Here is a 22,655-nt window from a genome sequence, read left to right as displayed (position 1 = left end):
GCCGGTCACTCCAAGGGACGCAGCCATGCGGTAGAATGAGATAGCAATATCACTTGCTCCCTCTAACGCATAAATGCGTCCCTTGGAGTGGCCGGCGTTGGCCCATCGTGTAGAGGAGCCATTACAGGGATTCCAAATGGGACGTTCGACACTATTAAATTGGTAACATTACGTCAGTTAAAATTAGCACTGACAGATAAAAAAAAATCTTTAATACAAAGAAAAAGAAATAATTTGTATAAAGAAATTGAAACCTATTAAATCTGTATACCTAACTAAGTATATCCCACGGGGAACTTTTTTCGCATTTAGAACATTTAATACTAATATTTTTTGACGAAAGAAAGAAAAAAATATGTCGAAAAGCTTTCTAATTTTATAGCAAATGTATTATTACCTTAAGGCGCCGTGAGTTCAGGTACTTCGCCAAACGCGCAGCTTGTGCCGGGAGCACTGAGCGGTCCCAACGTTCGTGCATGTTATCGCGAAAACGAAAAACGAAAAAAAAATTGATTAGTTCGATCAAAATAAAATTACAAATTTTTAGAAGCAAAGTTCATGTTAATAGCTTATGGGCAGTAATAGTTGCACATTTTTAATGGTGCGTCAAATTTTTAAAGATCTATGTTCGTGATTTTTTTGTGTAGCTAAAGTTGTTAAATCAGATTTCTATGTACATTTGTTACTATAGAAAAAGAGCTCAAAATTGGTATATATTTTTGGCAACCTTATTTTGATCAATCTTTGATCTAAATAAGCGCTACGATTTTTCATAAACCCTGTATTATGGCTCCTCTACATGATGGGCCAACGCCGGCCACTCCAAGGGACGCAGCCATGCGGTAGAATGAGATAGCAATATCACTTGCTCCCTCTAACGCATAAATGCGTCCCTTGGAGTGGCCAGCGTGGGCCCATCGTGTAGAGGAGCCATTATAGGCTGAACCCACTACACCTTAAATCCGACATTGATGTCGCAGTTTCTTGTACATCAAGTTTGATGTTTATTATAGTCTCACTTATGAGTGACCTATTTGGAAAGCTTAACCTATAATGTGACAAAGGAAACGGGAACTATAAAAATGGCAAGATACTCCTTTGTTACACCAGGCAATGGATTTATGCACCAGCTAATAGAGTGGAAAGACATCATCGGCATACTGACAAGAATAGCTTCATTTATCAATAAAGTCTTTGTGGCCTGATTTCCTACTGTGTGAAATGGGACGAGACTGATTTGTGTCTTTTGAAAAGTTGTAAACGCAGTTTATTTGCCAAGAACGAAAAAGAAGTTTAAAAAAATATTTATTTAATCTGTTAGGAATCCTCATTTAAACCAAGCGCGCATCAACGATGCAAAAGCGATTTAATTAATTATTACATTAGTCTATTTTAATAAATAAAAAAAAGCCTTTAATTCCAACTCATTACTAACTAAAGTTTACAATAGACTAAACTTTAGTCTATTTTAATATGTTTGCTTAAAATGTGTAGGTACCTACTTATATAACATTGGATGATTGAATTGGAGCCATTCATTGTTTGTATAGTTGGACCAAACGATTGATAATTTCGTAAAATACATTTTCCGGGAAAACCGTATCGCATACCCAAGATAAGTAGGTAGTCGTATTTTCTGATTCGAGTAAAACACTGAAGCCATGCTGTGAAATGTTGAGCGATAAGAAGGAACGAAACTTTGGAAACCAGCAGATTTATCTAAGCTTGAGTTGAATTCCCAGAAAAAGATCCAAATGAAAGAGAAAATACTGGTTCCTGTTACTACAAAAGTTTCTAATAATATAGACGAGTTTCTGTCGTCTTTTGTTTTAAGTAATTAATTAACTATCTACGAGCAATAGCTTTTCATTACACAACTTGCTAAATAGACGTTAAGCTTTATACTAAAATACGTACCTATATAGGTAGGTACTTTATGATACATTAAGCACGACGCGTGCGCGCGCGAATAAAACTAACTTTAAAATATAATTTTGATCAAACGGGCAGATTAGTCAAAGATTATATTTAAAAGCATAATTAATTTAGAACATTCCTGGTTTCCCCAACTCAACGGCTGGCGCCTTATTTGCGTCTATTTAGTCGCCTAGTGTTTTAATATTTATTTCGACAAAAAGTTTACATGCTTCAAGCTTACTACTATAATTACTACAAAATTAATAAACGAAGTTGTCACTACTTAATAACTTATTTAGTTTTCATTTCCTTAAGTTTATTTTTCGAAACGGTCAAATTAAATTTGCGTCAGGTTGCCCGGGCCCGCACGTTTGGACATGGGGCACGGCATCGCGTGTCTGCCTGGCGAGCAGCAGACCCTGGCGCCGCATACCAGCTGCGTTATCCTCGGCTGGGGCAAGAAGCGGTCTACTGACGTCCACGGTACGAGGATACTGCACGAGGCGCAGGTGAGAATATAAAAAGTATATCAGGCTACCAAGGTAAGTACCAGGGCCGTTTCGATTTAGGAAACGGTTCTTTGTGCCTGCCTGATAAGTAAGTAGCCGATTTTATCGTCTACTACAGTGTGTTTGACAAGAGCGTGACCAGTTTTCACGTATATTTTAAGGATGTGGCACAGAAAAAAAAGCACTAGCTGAATAGAATCTTCTTTTGCCTACAATGCTTCGTAAAAAATAATAAATTTCTTTTGAAAGTTTCCCAACTTCAATAAAAAAAAGAATGTCGCTTACGATTCACGTTATTATGAGGCAGTGTTCGTCTGTACGTACCCGAAAGGGCCCAAAATGTCACGAAACCAAGCTGATTGCATATAAATAAATCGAAGGCGTTTGTAATTAAGTGGGCGAAGCATTATATGCAGTATAAAAATGTTACGATTTACCAGAACACGGGAAAAATAAAAAATACCTCCTCCACATAGGATTTAAAACGGGTCTTGCAAATGTTTCCAAAAAATTTACTTCTATCATTGCGTTCTGGGCCTTCTGGGCAAGAAAACTAAAGAAAAAAGGTTTGAAGATACCTCTAGATACAATCAGAAGGCATTTGAATGAAAATGGTTTAACCTCCTAAGGCCCAAAGTTCTACCTATAGTACATATTCAGTTCAATGAAATTTAAATCATAACCGATTGGAACAGAGTTGCTTTTGCTTTGTTTCGTTCAGTTTTTGAACGATGCAAAATCAACTCTATTTCCTACATTGTAGGTTCAAATTTCTGTGGCAAATTTTGCATTTTTCATTTGTATGGCTGGGCCTTAGGAGGTTAAAATATCGCAATACAAGTTTTACCGGTCACGCTCTTATCGTACATAGTGTAGGTAACTTTTGTCTGATATCAAAGATAAAAAGCTTCAGGTTACCAGGTCTAATAAGGCATCGTCTTCATAACGAGTACCCTACCGGCCGGCCACTCTTTTGAGGTCATCTTCCCAGCGTTTCCATTGGCCACCCTGGTTCCTTTCACAGCCTCTTGGGTACCATTCTGTTATCTTCCTGGTAATAGATAGTAGTACCTAGATGATGATAAAAAAAAGAATCTCCCGCAATATAGCTTCTTATTAAATAATATGAGAGCAGTTTGTTTACATATAAAGGATGACTCACGTTAGACCGGGCCGTGTCCGAGCCGGGGCGTCCGACATGTCATTTTCTATGACCGTTGATCGGTGATCATGTAGTGCTTTCCATAGAAAACGAAGCGCCGGAAGCTCCGGCTCTGTCCCGGCCCGGTCTAGTGTGAGTCAACCTTAAAAATCTGCGAAAATAATTTCCCTTTGTGCCAGCTACCGCATTTTTCTTACCATCCTACATCGATATTAAAAGTAACTGCAAAAACCTAAGTGCATCTATTTTTTTTTTAGTTTTACCTAGAAATCTAAGAATAGAGTATTGTATTGTGTATTTTATTGGTACAACTTTTTTTACTGTTATTTTACTGTAGGCCCCTAATGCCTTGGTGGTCCGGCATTTATGAAACGTATTAACAATAAAAACAAATGTCTAGTAAGTAAGAGTATTAGCCAAGCCCAATGAGTGTACTCTGCCAAAACCAAAGAAACATCGGATTTGAAATTTCAGTGGAAGGGAGCCAAAACGCGCTTGAGTGTACATAATTCATTTTTTTCACGCTGTTCTGACACACAATAACTGATATTAATGCACATTTTTATCGTATTGAGACACTCATGTTAAAACTTTTAAGTGGGAAGTTGGAGTATGCCACCGTGTTTGTGGAATTTTCGACTCTTTAGGAGTTATGTGTGGATACGAGTTAAGAGAGTGACATTATAAAGTTTAAGGAATTGTGACGTGTTGTTCGAGGTGCAATCTTAAAGCCTAATATGAACGGGACTTAATCGCGTATAATTAAGTTTAAATTTACCTCCGAAGTTTCGAGGACGGAGAAGAAGACTGGCTAAAGTTGACATCAACATCTTGGTCTCGTTTATTAAAGGCTCCGTCACACAGGCGCGTTTTGCGGGCGGCGCGTGAGCGGGGCGCGCCGCTTTTACATATAAAACGCTCACGCCACGCTCACGCCCCACCTGAAAAACGCGCCCGTGTGACGGAACTTTTACATAAACATTTTGCGCACTAGGGATCTCACTTGGTGGTCGATAGGTACACTACATTAACAATATTAGATTTTTCAACAGTGACTAGACTGGATCCCATGTAGATTGCACATGAGATCCTAAAACCCACGTCCCGAATTTCAATCGAGACGTGTGTTTTAGGATGTCATCATCTCATGTTTTTTTTATTTCAATGGCGAATGCGTGATCGCCACCTTACAGTAGCAAGCCGAATAGTGATTTGCAAACCGTCAAATAGTTTTTAAGTTTTCTTTACTAATAATACACCCAAAGCCAAAAGTATGCAAACAAGCTTATACGAGTACTTTGATAGAAAAGTTAAATTTTATATTATTCATTGACGATTTGAAAACAATAGTATGGTAAAATTAATAATAGAACATTTGAATAGTAAATTACTCAAATGCTATGATAGAGAAGAGGATTTTTGTCCATAGAGAAATAATCCCTTTTGAAAAGACTGTCTCCAACTATCATCTTTGTCCTAACTTTTTTAATCTTTTCGACAATATTTTACGATATTTTGATATGTAGCGGGAATTTGTAATATTTTGGGGTTGCTCAATGCAAATTTTAGGATACAAATAAAGTACTTGCGCCTAATAAGGCCCACTTTTAATTTAATTTTTTATTTTTTTCATTTTTGATATGAACTTGCAATTTTGTCTATGGTACTAACCAAACATGGGCGAGAAATTTAAACTCATTTACACTTATAAAAGTATGAAATTTTGAAATTGAGCAAGCTTTAAAACTGGGCCTTATTAGGTGCAAGTACCTTATACAACAAAGATAGATACATGAGACATTAAAGAAAACAACGTTGTTTCCATGGCCTTGGGTGTAAGTATTTCCATTGGCAGGTGTCGACAATCCAGCAAGGCGTGTGCCGGCGCTCCTACTGGCAGTACGCGATCACGGACAACATGGTGTGCGCGGGGCGCGGGCGCCGTGACTCCTGCGCCGGCGACTCGGGCGGCCCGCTGCTGTGTAGGGGACAAGACGCGCGCTATTACTTACAGGTGAGCATGGTATAATAATATACTCCGCCTGGTACTCTCTTCCCGTCTTTTCGTGGTCACGTGACTGACACAAGCCTACGTCATCGCGCGACAGCGCTATATGATAATATGCGATAGCGCTATATATAGCGGCCATGTTATTGTGACGTAGGCTTGTGTCACTCTGGGAAGAGAAGACCATATTTTATTAGACCATGCAGGTGAGTTCGTGGACTATATTAGTACTCCTATGCTGTCGTATTCGAACTTCAAGATATTCACAAGAGACGACACGTACTAGATCCATTCTAGATACGTTATAGTTTAGATATCAACTAGTTCTCTTTTGCAGTGCAATTCGGGCAACCATGTCACTTTTACGTTAGATAGAGTAAGATATCTATTAGAAGTGAATTGGATCTCTAAGGCATATCCTGTGGAAATCGTTCAAGAGTATCTCCAGAATCGCACAAATGTCAAATTTGACAGGTTAGATCTTAAACATATCGTTATCGTATCTTGGTGATATCTAATAGATGTCTATTTCAAAATCCGAATCGGGCCCATAGACAGGTGTAGAAGATAAGAAACAGGTAAATCGAACTAGCTGTACGCGATCACAGGCAACACGGTATGTCGGCAATTTGGATGGCACAGCATCGAAAGTATAAGAAAATCGTGCGTAATTTTGCATAATTTCAATTTTCATCTTATACAGTCAGCAGCAGAAGTCGCTATACACTCCAGGTGCTCAAAAAGAGGTAAACGTTTAAACTGTCAAAAAGTTGTTGACTGTCATGGTAGCATTTACTTGTGAGCGCTCAACATGTCACAAATATCTTAACAGTCGCTATTCATTAATTTCTACACTTATAACAAATCATTGATACCTTAGCTGTCAAAAAACCATTGGTATCTAAGCGGTCAACGTGTCAAATATATCTGAACAATATGGAAAAATAGACGTTTAAAGCATACCTGTATGGTCGTATATTGAATGAATCATAGCTATGCTAATTTCAGGTAAAGCGTTTTGACAATCATCGAAAGCAGTACAGTCACATACATCTATCTCACGTTTTGCCCTTCAACCATTGACAAAGGCCTGTCAGTCAGCTTACTGCAAACTATTTCTTTTATTGAATAGAATCATCAAAACGAATGAGTGACACATAGCGAAAGCTAACTGAAGCCGAATTTAGAACCAATTGTCAACGCACGTTGTGGTCTTGTTACTAAGGCGTTTGCTTTTCAAAGCAGAGCACGCGGGTTCAAATCTCAGTCGGATGCACCTAGAGATTACAGCTTTTTTTTTGGGTTTCATTTCTATTATTACTTAATTTGTGGTTTTATATTAATTTCGCATACGTTTATATGTTTTTTGAAGATATGTCACATGTAGAGTATGTACGACTTTCTAACAGGACGTTGTAGGTTTGAACCCGCAGTAAGCGTTCCTTAGATTACTCCTGTGCGGAATGACATTTGATGTTTACTGCTAGGTTATACTGGTTATACGTATGTGGTGGTACGTGTGTGGTGGTTGTATGTATCAACATACGTTTATATGTTTTTTGAAGATATGTCACATGTAGAGTATGTACGACTTTCTAACAGGACGTTGTAGGTTTGAACCCGCAGTAAGCGTTCCTTAGATTACTCCTGTGCGGAATGACATTTGATGTTTACTGCTAGGTTATACTGGTTATACGTATGTGGTGGTACGTGTGTGGTGGTTGTATGTATCAACATACTCTATATATTCGAACTTATTGTTAGTACGAACGTTAGTTTGAACGAAAGGCCAAGAAAGAGACCCATTAATGTTTAGGTCATACTGAACAACTTTTACAATGGGACTAACTCCGAAAACGCGGAAAAATACTTGGAAGTTTCATACATTTTGCTGGTCTGATGTTGAAATTTTCTATGGGAGAGTAATTTTTTTCCGGGGTTTCGGGGTTGGTCCCATAGTAAAAGTTGCTCAGTATGACTTAAACATTAATGTTATGGGTCTCTTTCTTGGCCTTTCGTTCTGATACATACTGTATATAACTCCGTATACTCTATCCTCTCTGCTAAGTTGTAAAAACAAAATTCGTCATTCCTATGGTCAACAGTTAGCATATTACGAAGGTGTATATGCATGGCAGTGATGGTTTTAACGGCTAGCCTCTATTACAAAGCCATAAGGTTTACATGTCAGATTGGGACAGAGAACGTGTTAAGTTTCAATTCTATTATTTTCTCCTTCGTTCTTTGATCGATTCGGAGCATCGTATTTTAGTACTATATAGTATATTTTAGTACAATAAGCGGGCTAAATGAATAGTAGAGTCCGGTTAGTACGACTCCGCATATAACAACCAACCGCATATAGCGACGTAAGTATAGGCACTTGTTTGGTTTTAGTACAAGCTACTATGAAAGCACAACCGTTTATAACGACTCCGCTTATAACGACCGATCGCTTTTAACGACGGAAATTGACTCAAAATCCGTACGTCAAGTCCGGTTACAACGACGAGCGACGTAGTTTTTACAAATAAATTGTTGGTAAGAAGCTTACTCCGTCCCGCGCACCCAACTCTCCTCCCCCTTTTGCATATAGGGAGCAAGATGAAATAGATAGTCATGCGACTTTTCGTAATCTTGCAAACTAAATAAAACAATTCCCATTATTCCACTGAGCTTAAACTTCACACACATAATAAAAAAATAAGATAAATAAGATATAATTATGTAAGTTGGGTGACAATGCAATATTTTGGTAGGTACCTTCGAGCTGATCTGTCGATGGACACAGGAGGTGGCCACAGGAACTATGTGATAAAACAACGTCATCTTGATTAGATCCCCAAGAATTACGACTTTTTATTTTACGGGATTCGAGTAATTTGCGGATGACCAGTGAGTACGCGTACCTTGATGAAAAGTGGCTTCTTCTAAACACACAAGTCTCTCCATTTAAGACAAGGTGTCGTAATATTAACGTAAATATATATTTTAAAAGAAATGTTTTATAGTCGCATAAGTATTAATAAATACAAAATGATGTAATTATTTTGATTAAAAAATATATTAAAATTGGCGGCTCGTTTTGTACGACGTCCGGTTAGTACGACGTAATATCAGCGGTCCTTTGAGTGTCGTTATAACCGGACTCTACTGTATTAACATATAATATGCTCTACGATTTGGAAGAACAGCCGCCTATGATAGTTAAAATAAAAAACCTATCATTCTCGTAAAACCTACTTATTTATTGTCTAAGTTTGACACTTGACTTAAAATACTTCTTTAAGAAAGGAGGTGTAAATTCGTAGCTGCTACAGTATTTTTTTTAAAGTTAAACAGATAAAATGTTGATGCTTAGTTACCATTGAAATAACAACTGCTTAGCAACTAGTGGCACCCTGGCTGCTGACGTACGTGATTGGCAGTGCGTGTAGGTATTAATGACAGCAGCTTGAATTTGAGTGCTTAGTTACCACTGAGCTTCTAACCGTTATTGTCATTGTGATTAAATAAGGGTGTATGTGTTAAAGAAAAACTCAGAAGTTAAGATATATGTGACGAACTGAAAGCCTATGCTAAAATGACAACTTAATGTCCTTATTTTTGTGACGATTGAAGTGTATATGTTTTCTTGGACACCTTACCCGCTCAGGTATATCTGATGCTGACTGTACCATCAAAAGCTCTACCTTACAATGATAAAAAATTGCCCCAAGAAATAGCCGCCATAATTTATTAACGTTACTAGTCCATTTTCGGGTCACCGACATATATTATGTGATTTATGTGTACCTACCGAATTTCAACTCAATCGGTCAGGATCGACACTCTTGAAACTACAGGTAGTTTCGGAGCAAATTGGCAGACGGACAGACATGCCCCATAAGCCCTATAAGGAATCCCTTTTTTGAGGTACGGAACACTAAGCATCGGGTTCCGTATCTCAAATTACGGGCCGTAGCCGGCCGTAGGCCGTAGCCATATATTATACGGGGCTATGCAGGGATACTTACGAATGTTTCTTAGACTTTATATCTTTCTCTACCACAAATAACTCTTTGATACCTAGTAGTCACTGGTAGTAGAAGTAATCAAAAATTGTACATTATTGGGGCGCAGCGAAACCTTGCCACTATTAAATATTCATAACCAAAAGGTTTTTAATAGCATAATGATTGACAAAAATCCCCACTTCCCCGCTCCCGCTACCAATTTAACAGCAATTAATTTCCGCTTTTATCGGGGTGAAGCCAGTAACGTGCCCATACCACTTATTACTTGTATAATATAGTTATAAATAAAACCTCATTTAAATCCAGAAAATAACCTTTTTAAAGCGGTTAGGAAATTTATTTTAAGATAATATCTTAGCAAAATACTCATCGTGAAATATAATTATCACGTCTTGGAGAAAAACCGCTGGGTTTTTGTGGCCATCTTCCAAATTGTCTGCGAAATTTACAACCACCGCGCGCTTTTGCTCTCGTTATTTTAGTACTTACTTATGTTTTACAGATAGCTTAAAATATTACAATGCCTTACAAAATAACTTTTTATATATAGGTATATATTATTTATTGCAAACAGCAAACTTATTTTCTAAAAAAAATACCCATATCGGAAAGAAAACGTAATAAGTTGGGTAAATAGCAATATTGCTTTTCCATGACAACAAAATCCTACGACATTTGACGTGCTTTATGCGGGGAGAAAAATTACGGCAAACAAATTCAATGTAGTTTACATTGAATTCCACCATAATTGATTTGCGTAATAACATTCTGCCGTATTCGAACTTCAAGATATTCACAAGAGACGACACGTAGTAGATCCATTCTAGATACGTTATAGTTTAGATATCAACTAGTTCTCTTTTGCAGCGCAATTCGGGCAACCAATGTCACTTTTACGTTAGACAGAGTAAGATATGTACATATTAGATGTGAATTGGATCTCTAAGTCATATCCTGTGGAAATCGTTCAAAAGTATCTCCAGAATCGCGCAAATGTCAAATTTGACAGGTTAGATCTTAAACATATCGTTATCGTATCTTGGTGATGTCTAAAAGATATCTAATAGATGTCTATTTAAAAATCCGAATCGGGCCCATTGTCAGCAGAATAAGGTCAACAAGTAAGGGCCGATACAGACGTGCTTTTCCCATACAAATTGCAATCCGTCTCTATCGGCCCTAAGAATACGCATGGTGGTGTATTACATTTGTCGTAAGTTGTTATGATAATTTTTTTGGCAAATTTCTTAAATACGAGTAACTTCAGTCACTATCAGTTTAAAAATAAACAGGATACAAGTTACTCGTATTTAAGAAATTTGCCAAAAAAATAAAAAAATATATTTGAAATTCTCAAAATACAAATACAAATACAAATACAAATACAAATGCGATTATTTCATTACTTTTTACATAAGTTCTTAGGTATAGTGTATAAGGGTTAGGTAGAAAATGAGCTCTTTAATTCGATATGTAACACGATTTAGTTCGAAGAACATTTTTTTTTACTTTCTCATTAACCCCCCAAAAGTGACCCATAAAGTGAGTGTTTGAAATTCATTTGTTTGTCCAAATTTCAACTTAATTTGGTCTAGCAGTTTCCAAGAAAATAGGCTGTGACAGACGGACAGACAAACAGACGCACGACTCACACGAGTGATCCTATAAGGGTTCCATTTTTTCCTTTTGATGTACGGAACCCTAAAAATAAATTAAAAATCCCAGCGTCAGCTTGGCAAGCTCGATACTTTAAGCTTTGCGAGTACATTTCTGATTGAAGAAGTCGCTGCGATGCCAACCGACAAAAATTAATTAAAAATGTAATTGTTGGCCCCGTTTTGATACTTTATTATTGCAGTCTTATGAATATATTACTACTTCGATACTGGCAGCAGTAGCATATTTAACCTTTGTTTATGTTTAAATGAAACCATCCTTCTTAGCTTTAGCTTAATAGTTAACATATTTAAATTACTCCTAATGGCTACGGTGAAATTCACATGTTGTCTTCCACATAAACAGCTTACAAAGCTTATTAGATTAGGGGAAAGTTTAACAAAGTTTCAGATACCTATGAGGCCTATGTAAATTTATATACCAAAGCGTGCTGCTTCTAAAATGGAGGTCGCGGGTTCGTAACTTCGTACACTGGGTCAATGAATTTTGGAATTGGGTTTGAAGGGTCAGATGACAGTCGAGTCGCTTTTGTAAAAACTAGTAACCTAGACTTATAGCTGAGAGACCGAGGTGAGTTTTGACGTAGAGTTGTGACATTGTCGATTTTTTGGAATCTAATGACTGTTAGCGTGCTCGCAACAGTGTGCGTTTGTTAGCTCGTAACTTGAACTAACAAACGCGCTCTATTGCGACCTTGTTTTTAGTTAATAGATTCCATAAAATCAACGATGTCACAACTCTCCTCTGTCACAACTCACCTCGGCCTCCCCTATTGACCGGGATATGGACTGTGATTACCTTTTGTATTGTTTTCGAGCTCGTGATATTTCGATGCATTTACAATTTGCATAAGTCTAGTGAAACTAACCGTGAATAATTCAAAACTGTTAAAACTAGTACCTATCTCAATTCTTGCGATAAGGTCGCCAAAAGTGGAATTAATAATCCCTATTTGGCTATGATATTTAACCTTCTAAGGACTTGCTTCACTTACACTACTGTGCGAATAAAATTTATAACAAAATATAATATACTTACACTGCTGTGCGAATAAAATTTATAACAAAATATAAATGGTAAAGAATATGAGCCCAAGCAACAACAAGAATGCAACACATAGTCAGAGCCCTCAAGCAAAGCAATTGATTAACCAAAATACATCTATATTGGTCACACAAAAACACAAAGATATACCAGGAAAACAAGTAAACGACGCTAGTAATCATCCCTTTCGGAAATGACTTTTTTATATTTACACAAAACATTCAAAGTTTGAAATCGAAAACCCATATCGTGGAAAGTATTTTAATCGAGAAACGCTACCAAGTTGTTTGCCTTACAGAGACTTGGATTAAAGAGGAACACAAGAACTTAATTAACATACCTGGATACACCCTCGCCGCTTGTTATTGTCGCAGCGATCATCAAGGAGGAGGCACATCAATACTGCTCAGAGAAATCAATCATCAATGCTGCTTGCTGCTGATATTCAATACAAAGAGAGACCTGACATTGCGGAACTGTCTATAGAGGGCGTTATAGAGTGTTGTAGTGTAGAAATATTGCCTGAAATATTATTAATAACATTGTATAGACCTGACCGTAGTATAGATATATTTTTTGAAACATTAGATAAAATATTATGTAAGTTAAAATCAAAAAGTCACAAGCATATTATTATAACCGGCGATTTCAATCTTAATAAATTTAAAAACTCAACACACTACCAAAAGCTGACAAATAATATGCTCGAACTTAACCTTTATCAAATAATCGATGTACCAACTAGAGAAACAAATACAACAGCAACATGTATCGACTTAACATTCACAAATTACAAGAACTTTATTGTATACGTAGAAGACCAAGGGCTCTCCGATCATAAAAGCCTTATTTACAAGTTCAAACTAAATGATCTTTCCGAAAAAAACACCTACACTTTAAAAAGGAATCTTAAACCGAAAAACATTGCGAAATTTAAGGCGGCATTAGAGACAATGGAATGGGAAAATATTCTGGTTAACGCTAACTACAACATTTTCCACTATCATTTACAGACACTACTTGACAAATTCATGCCCTTAAAATACTCTAAGGTTAAAAAAAATAAAAGCAAACCTTGGATAACAAAAGGTCTCAAAAAGTCATGCTACCACAAAAGGCAGTTAAAAATTTTAATAAACCAAACAAATAACAAAGTATTAAAAGACCATTACAAAATCTATTCTAAGACTCTCTACAAGTGCATAAATAAATCCAAAAAAATGAACTACGTTATAAATATGAATAATTCTACCAACAAAACAAAAACAATGTGGCAAGTTGTCAAACAAATTACCGGGAAAAACACAAGCAAACAACACAAAAACATAGAGATAGAATATAAAGATACTAAAACAAAGTGCCCCCAGAATATAGCCAACATCTTCAATGAATATTTTGCGTCCATAGGCCAACAACAACACGATATTAATGGGACAGATGCCCCACGATCCCCACGTGGCCGCCCGAGTCCCGATCCCACCGTTAACTCCATGTTCCTACAGCCTGTCACCGAAACAGAAGTACTTAAAACCATTCAAAACCTACCAAATAAGCTTACCAGCGGATTCGACGGAATTCCACCAATTCTAATAAAAGACTGTAAACACGAACTAACAAGACCCATCACTCTATTAATCAATCAATCTTTTGAAAAATGTTACTTTCCTGAAAAGTTAAAAATCGCCGTTATCAAGCCTATTCGCAAGAAAGGAGGTAAACAACACGACCCAACGGACTATAGACCAATAGCTCTCCTACCGACAATATCAAAAATATACGAAAAACTCATGGCCGACCAAATATACGAGTTCCTAGAAGAATACAATTTACTACATGAGAATCAATTCGGTTTCCGCCATAAACGCTCAACCACCCTAGCCGTGTATAATTACGTCCAAGCTGTCCTGGAATGTCTAAAAAACAAAAAGTACGCTATAGGCCTGTTATTGGACATGTCCAAAGCCTACGATAGGGTTTCTCATTCCATCCTACTACACAAATTACATGATATTGGGATTCGCGGATATGCTCACACTTGGCTACAATCATACCTGGAAAATAGGCAACAATATGTACAAATTGAACTTCATCACACAGACTCGGGACAAATACAAAATTACCAATCCAAATGGAAAACAATTAACAACTCAATCCCCCAGGGTAGCGTGCTAGGATGTGTCCTGTTTTTAATATATATTAATGATCTCCCGAAAATATCCAATCACAAGTGTATCTTATTCGCCGACGATATCTCTTGTCTTTTCAACCATGACAATAATTCCAGCGACTACTCTCATATAAACAAAACCTTCAATGATATCTCCGAATGGCTACAGGACCACAACTTACTACTAAATACCAACAAAACCAAGATAATCCAATTTAGACCTTACCAAAAACGACCTACAGATTTGACAACCCTCTCACTAGACCTGAACATAGAAGAAGTGACAGAATTTAATCTATTAGGATTGACATTAGACTCACATCTCAACTGGAAAAGACACGTTGCTAAAATAAGCTCAAAATTATCTTCTTTCCTCTTCGCCTTGAGCATACTTAAATCCAACACAGACATGGCATGTGCTTTATCTGTCTATCACGCATACGCTGAGGCCTGGCTTCGCTATGGCTTATTGTTATGGGGAAATAGTACAGACTCAAATGATTTATTCATTCTCCAAAAGAAATGCATTAGAATACTAGTAAACATCCCACAGTTTTTGCACTGCACTGCACTGCAAACAACACTTTTTGACCCTAAACATATTGACTCTACCTTCTTTGTACATTCTGGAAATTGCTACCTTCGTCAGAAACAATATCGATATATTTGAATTCAGCAAAAGTGCACGTAGACAAGATAAAATTGTCTCTCCGGAACCAGTCCTAGACATATACAAAAAAGGTCCATATTACCAAGCCATACAAATTTACAACAAATTACCCTCCGATATGAAAAACATAGAAAGCAAAAACGTATTCATAACTAAACTCAAGACACATTTGATAAAGAAAACCTATTATACTGTTAAAGAGTTTATGGAAGACAATTAATTAATTTTCTACAGAATAACCTTTAATTGTTTAGATTCACAAATTAAAAGTACCTACCTAGTGCTTTCATTATGAAAGTAGTTAAGTTTAGTTTGTATAATTATGTGTAAGCTAGTTATAAGAAAAATTGCTACACCCCACCGGGGTCCATGTGCAACTTAACATAATTTGTAACATCTATGTAATACCATGGTTTGCAATAAAGATTTACTTACTTACTTACTTACTATATATTCAATTTGCTTATTGAATTATATGGTTCAACAAATTGTAAATAAAAATAAAAAAGAACTACGAAAAAAATAATTTTGTATTAAGCATTAATTCTGCAAACGGTAACAAGAGAGCCTCGCCGAGACAGTGATTTTTTCCACTTTTAATTTTTTTTCTAAGCTTTATTAACACACTAGTACGGTTAACCGTTATTTAAAGAGTAATAAATGCATCCGGTGCTTTCAAGATAAACCGGGGCGACGGAAAATAAGTTTGGCCATAATTCCTCGGCTTAGCCGCGAAACTACCTTAGCGGGTAACGCCAGTAACTCTGCCACATAAGCACTAGCTGAACAAATATTTTCTAACGTGTAACCTTTAAGTGCTAAATTTGTACTAAAGGAAAAATGGGAAAATCCATTATCTTGGCCGTGACTCGAACTTTACCGTAAGAGATTTTTTACATTTCCATATCCGTTTTCCTTCTTATTTCTTCTTGTGTTCAGAGTGGAGTAGCGAGATTTTTTCCTTGATATCAAAATATAAAAGACACATCTCACCTTGATGTAATAAAAGTTGAATTTTGTACCGACTAAAGATTTTTGACTTCTTTTAACAATATGAAATATCGTATTTATGCATTAGAGGGAGCAAGTGATATTGCCATCTCATTCTACCGCATGGCTGCGTCCCTTGGAGTGGCCGGCGTTGGCCCATCGTGTAGAGGAGCCATTAAACATCCGAGATATCTGATCGTGATCATCCTTAACTCGTCACGTTACGGTTAAAATTTACGGAGATTGTTAAAAGGAAATGCGAAAACAGGGTGTTTGTCAATCTGAAACTTGTGACGCTGCCAACGAAGTGCCCAAGTTTTAATTCCGGTAAGAACGCTTTACAGGGTGATATATAAATGGCGTCAAGGAAATTCGGAAATAAAAAAGACAGCTTTCGCTTTTATTAACCATGTGACCGATATTTGAGATAAAAAATTAGAATGCTTGAAAAACATTAACCTGAATTACGGTTTTCCATGTATATGTATAATAAACAAAAGTAAAAAAAAGTAAAAAGTCACAACCGTGAAGCTGCATCAAAACCTTAAGTGATTTTCAAATCAGAAATGGTTGTCTACATTAGTAAGTAGCGTGCGGCATAATAAATTGAAACCACCAACACTAACCATTATACTTAATTTAATTTTCACCAATTAATATATTTTTAGGTGACTTTTCAAGTATAATTTTCTATTTCAGGTATGTACATAAAAAAAACTTATCAATAAAATAAAACTAAAAACGAATACTAAATAAAATCAAAATATATCTAAGAAATTGGGCCCCTTTGGCATGATGCCGAGGACGCTGACAGATTTCTATTTCTCCGCTGTATTGCGATGCTAATACGTTGTGCGAGAAAGCTGCCAGCTCTTCGGTCACCAGCGAAGTCGGTAACTTAACACTAACACTTAACTTGGTAACTTATAACAGACAGCTCCTTTAATCATTTTCAAGGATTTATTTCAATGTCAGAAACAGTAAATAATACCTATACCTATCGTGTCGATTACTTGTGTAATCCCTGACATTTCAGTTACAAAATCAGCGTTAGTTTAAAAAGTAGAATGAATGGGAAACGGCGCTGTTGTCATACATGTAATTAAAAATTAAAACAAATTGATTCGATTTAATGTAAATGAGGTCAAAATTTGATTACAGCTTAAGATTTTTTAAATAAACGACAAATAAGAATAACATTAAATAATTATACCTATTTAGTTTAAAACAAGTAAATCTATACCACATTTAGTTTGTAATGGAGCGAAAACCCCGAGACCACGAAGACAATTAAGGTATCTTTATGTCCACCAACTTTCCAAATATACATATTTACTAAATGAACTGAATTGTACTCAGCCCGCATTGTTTGTTCGAGCAGCTAAGTAAGTGGTGATTGTTATGTTTCTGCTATATCAACAAACGATCTTTTTCAAAATGCTATCAGGCTCCAATTACCAATAGTATGTCTACATCCATTTTCCATGGTAGGATATTGAATGCGGAGTCATTGTGCCGAACTAAATGCCAGGCTCAGGGCTAGTGTAAGATCTTGTCGTACCTAACTTTCTAAGGTGACGATTACAGCCTGTGTTTTGCCGGATGCGGGGCAGTCACAACAGTATACTCTAGGCCATAGATGACAGTACAATCCACCCTATTGTACCTTCCTGAAATTTTACGTCGAGTTAAATACAAATAAATAATGTAATAATTAAGTAACTAACGTAGCCATAAGCCAAACTAACAATTCTATACATAATATTTATCTGAAATATCGAATTAATAATAAATGAGACCCACAGGCCTGAGTTTGACCTGCGCATTCCAATATACGCGACCTTTTAATCAAAGCACTGTTATATCCATGTCCTTTGGCTGACCCTTTATTTATGGGTAATTTCGTGTTCCAGGGGATCACAAGCTTCGGCGACGGCTGCGGCAAACGGGGCAAGTACGGCATCTACACGCGCACTGCCGGGTACGTCGCGTGGATCAACAACGTTATGGACAATAAATATTTCGATGATTGACCGGTGACCGCCCGTGACCCGTGTGTTCACACGTGAGTCACGTGACTTATTAAGAAAACATTGTAATGTGACCCGAGATTCAGTATTATAACTGGGCATTTTCACTTAAAAGTGTATAGTCAAATGTTAAAATATGGGTGCACAGATCATCTCAAAAATATGTCCCATAGCGCTTATGTCAGCGAAGTAAGAACTATGGGACATATTTATGAATAAGTTGGCTAAACCTATATTTTTACAGTTGACTGGACCATATCCTTTTTTTTTAAATCCATCAACGTTTGGGTTATTAGGATTATCACTTTAAAAGAAAAAAACATGTGTAAAAAAAAATCATTTCTGTAACGCATTTTCACATACGTTTTGTATGGACCGTTACAAAACTGACACCCTGTATGAAACACTGGGGAATCTTTTTTTATTTGTCTCATTCAATAGTCCTCGTCATTCTGAGTCTAAATAACGCAAAAGTTGATGAGTTTTCAAAAAAAAATTAAATGGTGTCATTTTTTCTGAAAACCCCCAACTACAGTAGAACCCGCGTAATACGATCACGTTTACGGGCAATTTCATTTTTGTACTTTAAAGCTTAAGTCGTGTTTCAGTACTGTTAACCCGTCACATTCCTGACAAAATGTATTGGATTTAACATTGGCCGTCAGTTTTGTGACGACTGCTAACCGGTCGTTAATTAAATAACAGTTAAATGGAAATGGCCTTAATACGATTTCCCGCGTCCCGTCAGAATACCTGCCTCCTTAAGAGGATTTACTATATTAATAGCCAGAGAGAGTGCTTGTGGGCCGAGTTATGGATGCTAGCGGACCACAATCGGGGCGGGGCCCCATATTTTTAACCACTCAAATCTAGATGAGTACTATCGAACAGCTTGATGATCCAAACCCACTGAAACTTTTTCAGCTTTATACGGTCAGCCAAGAAAGTGGTCTACCACTTTCCGACTCTATCAATCAGATGATAGAGTCGAAAAGAGGCAAACCACTTTTTTGGCTAACTGTACCTACCTACTACGTCATGGGCATTAGGTACATTGATTTATTATGATACTTACTGTGAAAACGTTCTATGGTGGGTCACTAATCAGTTAGTTCGATTATATTATACCTACCTACTACCGCTTTTCTGCCCGCTAGCGTCCAGACCGTGGCCTTATACTGGTTAATCCAGCAATTTAGTGGAAATCTGGATCGGATTTTGATTTTAAATCTTGATTTTTAGTGTTCCGTACAAAACTTTGTTTACGGAACACTTATTTTACTTAATAACTTTAAAAATATGACTCTGATTTGATATTAAATCTGTTTGCTTCCCTCTCGCGCTCGCTCGCTATCAAATAAATGCGAGTATTACGGTACACTAAATATCATAATCGTAATTCTAAATCAGAATACGTCTCCAAGGTAGATGGCACAGTTCTCTTATCCGGCCTTTAGAATGAAATCTTTTGAATAAAAATGTAGGTAACTGTTTAAATATAAAAGTTAATCTCAAGGAAAGCCACAGATGAAAATGTCATGGAATTTCAACGGAGTAGGTACTTAATACTCTTTTAGGTATTTAAAAAAGTAAACAAAATCTAGCTTCAAATGGCTCCTTAAGCCAGTACCGTACCGTTAACCACTTTTAAACGACAGGTTTAATCATAGACTAGGAATCCTCTAGACCGAGTTTAGAGCAATTGTTTCATGCAACCGATGCCAAAAATGCGGGGGTGCGCGGGACGAGGTGAGCGAAGTCCCGTGCCGTGATTGGTCCGTTCAAAGACACGGACGTCACACAAAGACACTTTCGACTCGAACATGGAGTAAAATTACCGTATGCGTGGCAGAGGGGGTAGCGCGACTATGCTCAGTCTGGAGGATGTTTTGTCTGTGGGTTTAATTAATAAACGCGTTACATGCCTGAATTAGCTATGAATAGTATGTTCGTTTGTCTTTATCTGTCATTTTGACTTATGTAAGAAAGGGATAAAACATAATTTAACTAAATCAGTAAATCTTTCACACAAGCCAGACGAAATTCAATCCTATGCCAATCGAACAAGGACTATGATATTTATGAAAGATTTCTCTCACTTTTATTTTGCACGTGCCTATTGTTATCCGCAAACATGTTTTTTTTTTCAAAAAATTCAAAATTCTTTATTCAATAAAAACACGTACAAATTATCAAAGGGATGGAGCCTCCCTGTAAGCAAAATAAATGCTCGTGTTGGGAGACACCGCTCTTCCTTATTATTCACCCGAAAATATTGATTAGCTTGAAAACTTCTAAATTTATTGCTTTAGCTTTGTGAACAAAGAAACTGGGTAAATATTTGCAAGGCGCACTCAATTTCAATTTAGAAAGTTTCGATTACAAATTAAGAAGTCTGTGGCTTTATTTAAGTAGGTACACAGTTGTTTCTTAAGATCAACGCGGCGCATCTTATAGCCTGTTGGAAACTCACCAATAATTTTCTCTGGAGTTACCAAATACCAACCTGCTGATATATAAGACATACAAAATCGGGCTCATTTCATGTAACTACGTATCGCCGACGACACGAGCTCAGTCGATGAAAAATTATATGGCGGTTAAAAGGTTAAATCGTTGAATCAAGTTTTCTCGTCACTCGTTGCCATGCTTACGATCTCCAGGGTCACTTATATCACCCTGGCTTTATGGTATTATGGCAATTATAAGCCCTTTCAGTAATTAATGTTTATGATGTTTATTTTTGTGAAACATGAGTGACGGCAGCGATTAATTAACCTTTTCCCGCCATTTGCCAGATTCTAAAATGTCACGCACCCGCCAATGAATACATTATAGTGATACGAGCCGGCAATATACACCTTAGTTCAAAGGATTAAAGGTTAATTTGACAGCGTACGCCATAACATCATTGTTCATTGTACTTTCAGTTTAATGTATGGTGATATTAAAAAATAATTAACTTACAGTTATTTCATAACTAATTAATCATACGTAGTTAACTGTAGTAGTCGTGAGAAAGATATAAAATCCTTAAAAAGTCTGCAAGTATCCAAAGGACATCTGACTAACTTAAAGTGAAGATATTTTTTTTGACTTCAACGAATGCAGTTTTTTTTCCTTGTTGTCAGCGCCGTGGTTTGAGCGCAACGATAAGTACAGTTACAAATACAACATGCATTTAATTGCATTGCCAGGAGCTCATTAACACATGACGATTCATGTCATGATGTTCATGTTTCTCTTCGATAAGAGAAATATTGTGGGATTTATTAAAGCACATCCCTGAATTTTATTTACATACTCGTGTTTAAAAATACGACCACGTTAGTGAAAATACCATTGCTATTTTTAACAGGACAGGTAATTAGGTAAAGAGTTATATTATGTTATATGCTAAACCCAGTTTTTCGGGCAGCGCAATGTCCGATAAACTTATTTAGCCAGTGTGTTTTTTGAAATCTTAGACCTTATCACCCCAACGTTTCACTGTACGGAATTCTGGGTAGACGTCATCTAGATTAAATTTACCCCCAAAGGTGTAATCGAGCAATAAAGATCCCATTTAGGCATTCTAGACCTCCAGATATTATGCACGATAAATGCCAATGAAATTTCATCGGTTACACGTTCCTGCGTAGGTGGCTCACATACTGCTCAGTAAATAATTACTGGCCATGACTTTCATTGAAATTTGATTGGTCCATTTGCCATTTGAAGTACACATTATATTTATATATATATATATTTGTATGTGTGTGTGATTTGGTATTGGTGTAAATAGTCACACTTATTTGTGCGCGTCAGATGCCTAATTATACGAGTCAAAGGCCAATCAAAACAGAAACAAGCAATACTTGTATGACATTACATTTAAAATATAAGCTTACAAAATACATGAAACGAAAACCAACATCTGAGCTTATTGCCTTGTCTTGCCTTGTATTTACATATTACAGGCTGCTCTTTTTGTTCGGTAACATCCATATTTATTCACAGTAAAACAAGAAAGGGAAAAATCTAGAACGCAGTATAGAAATAAACTACACAATTACCAAAGACTAACCTATGTTGTAAATATCAAAATATGCGCAACTTGTAAGAAACTTCTCAGCTAATAAAGCAGTCACTTTTTTTCATTCGAACCAAACTCGTCGTTTTATTTTAGGTTATGGGCCCAGCCACTTAAAATTACTATTTTACAAGTTAATAGTCAGAATTATCAGCAAGGTTTTGTGTGATGGACTAAAGTACTTGTGTGTTTTACGATTGGACTAAAAAGTGAAGTAAAACTGTGTGAAAATAGTAATTCGTGAAAACCGTTATTCAAAATCATGGCTGCTAGCTCAAGTTATTTAGTAAACGTACCGAAACTAAAAGGTCGCGAGAACTATAGTGAGTGGTGTTTTGCCGTCGAGAACTTTCTGGTGCTGGAAGGCATGGTTAAGTGCATAAAAAAGCCGGA

General features: G+C 36.7%; 1 protein-coding gene across 1 annotated transcript in view; it reads left to right on the top strand.

Moving 5' to 3' along the window:
- LOC134666235 (vitamin K-dependent protein C) overlaps positions 1-18,193 on the top strand; it is a 44,221-nt gene extending 26,028 nt beyond the window's left edge. The window contains exons 10-12 of the mRNA XM_063523387.1: positions 2,270-2,426; positions 5,444-5,602; positions 18,074-18,193. Of these exons, the coding sequence (XP_063379457.1) occupies positions 2,270-2,426; positions 5,444-5,602; positions 18,074-18,193 (436 nt within the window). The remainder of the gene's footprint in view (positions 1-2,269; positions 2,427-5,443; positions 5,603-18,073) is intronic.
- Positions 18,194-22,655: the final 4,462 nt, after the last annotated feature.

Source organism: Cydia fagiglandana, chromosome 7 (assembly GCF_963556715.1).
Source record: "Cydia fagiglandana chromosome 7, ilCydFagi1.1, whole genome shotgun sequence".
NCBI classification, from domain to species: domain Eukaryota; kingdom Metazoa; phylum Arthropoda; class Insecta; order Lepidoptera; family Tortricidae; genus Cydia; species Cydia fagiglandana.
The sequence above is the reverse complement of the archived record's forward strand: the minus strand, read 5'-3'. Positions and strand labels throughout refer to the sequence as shown.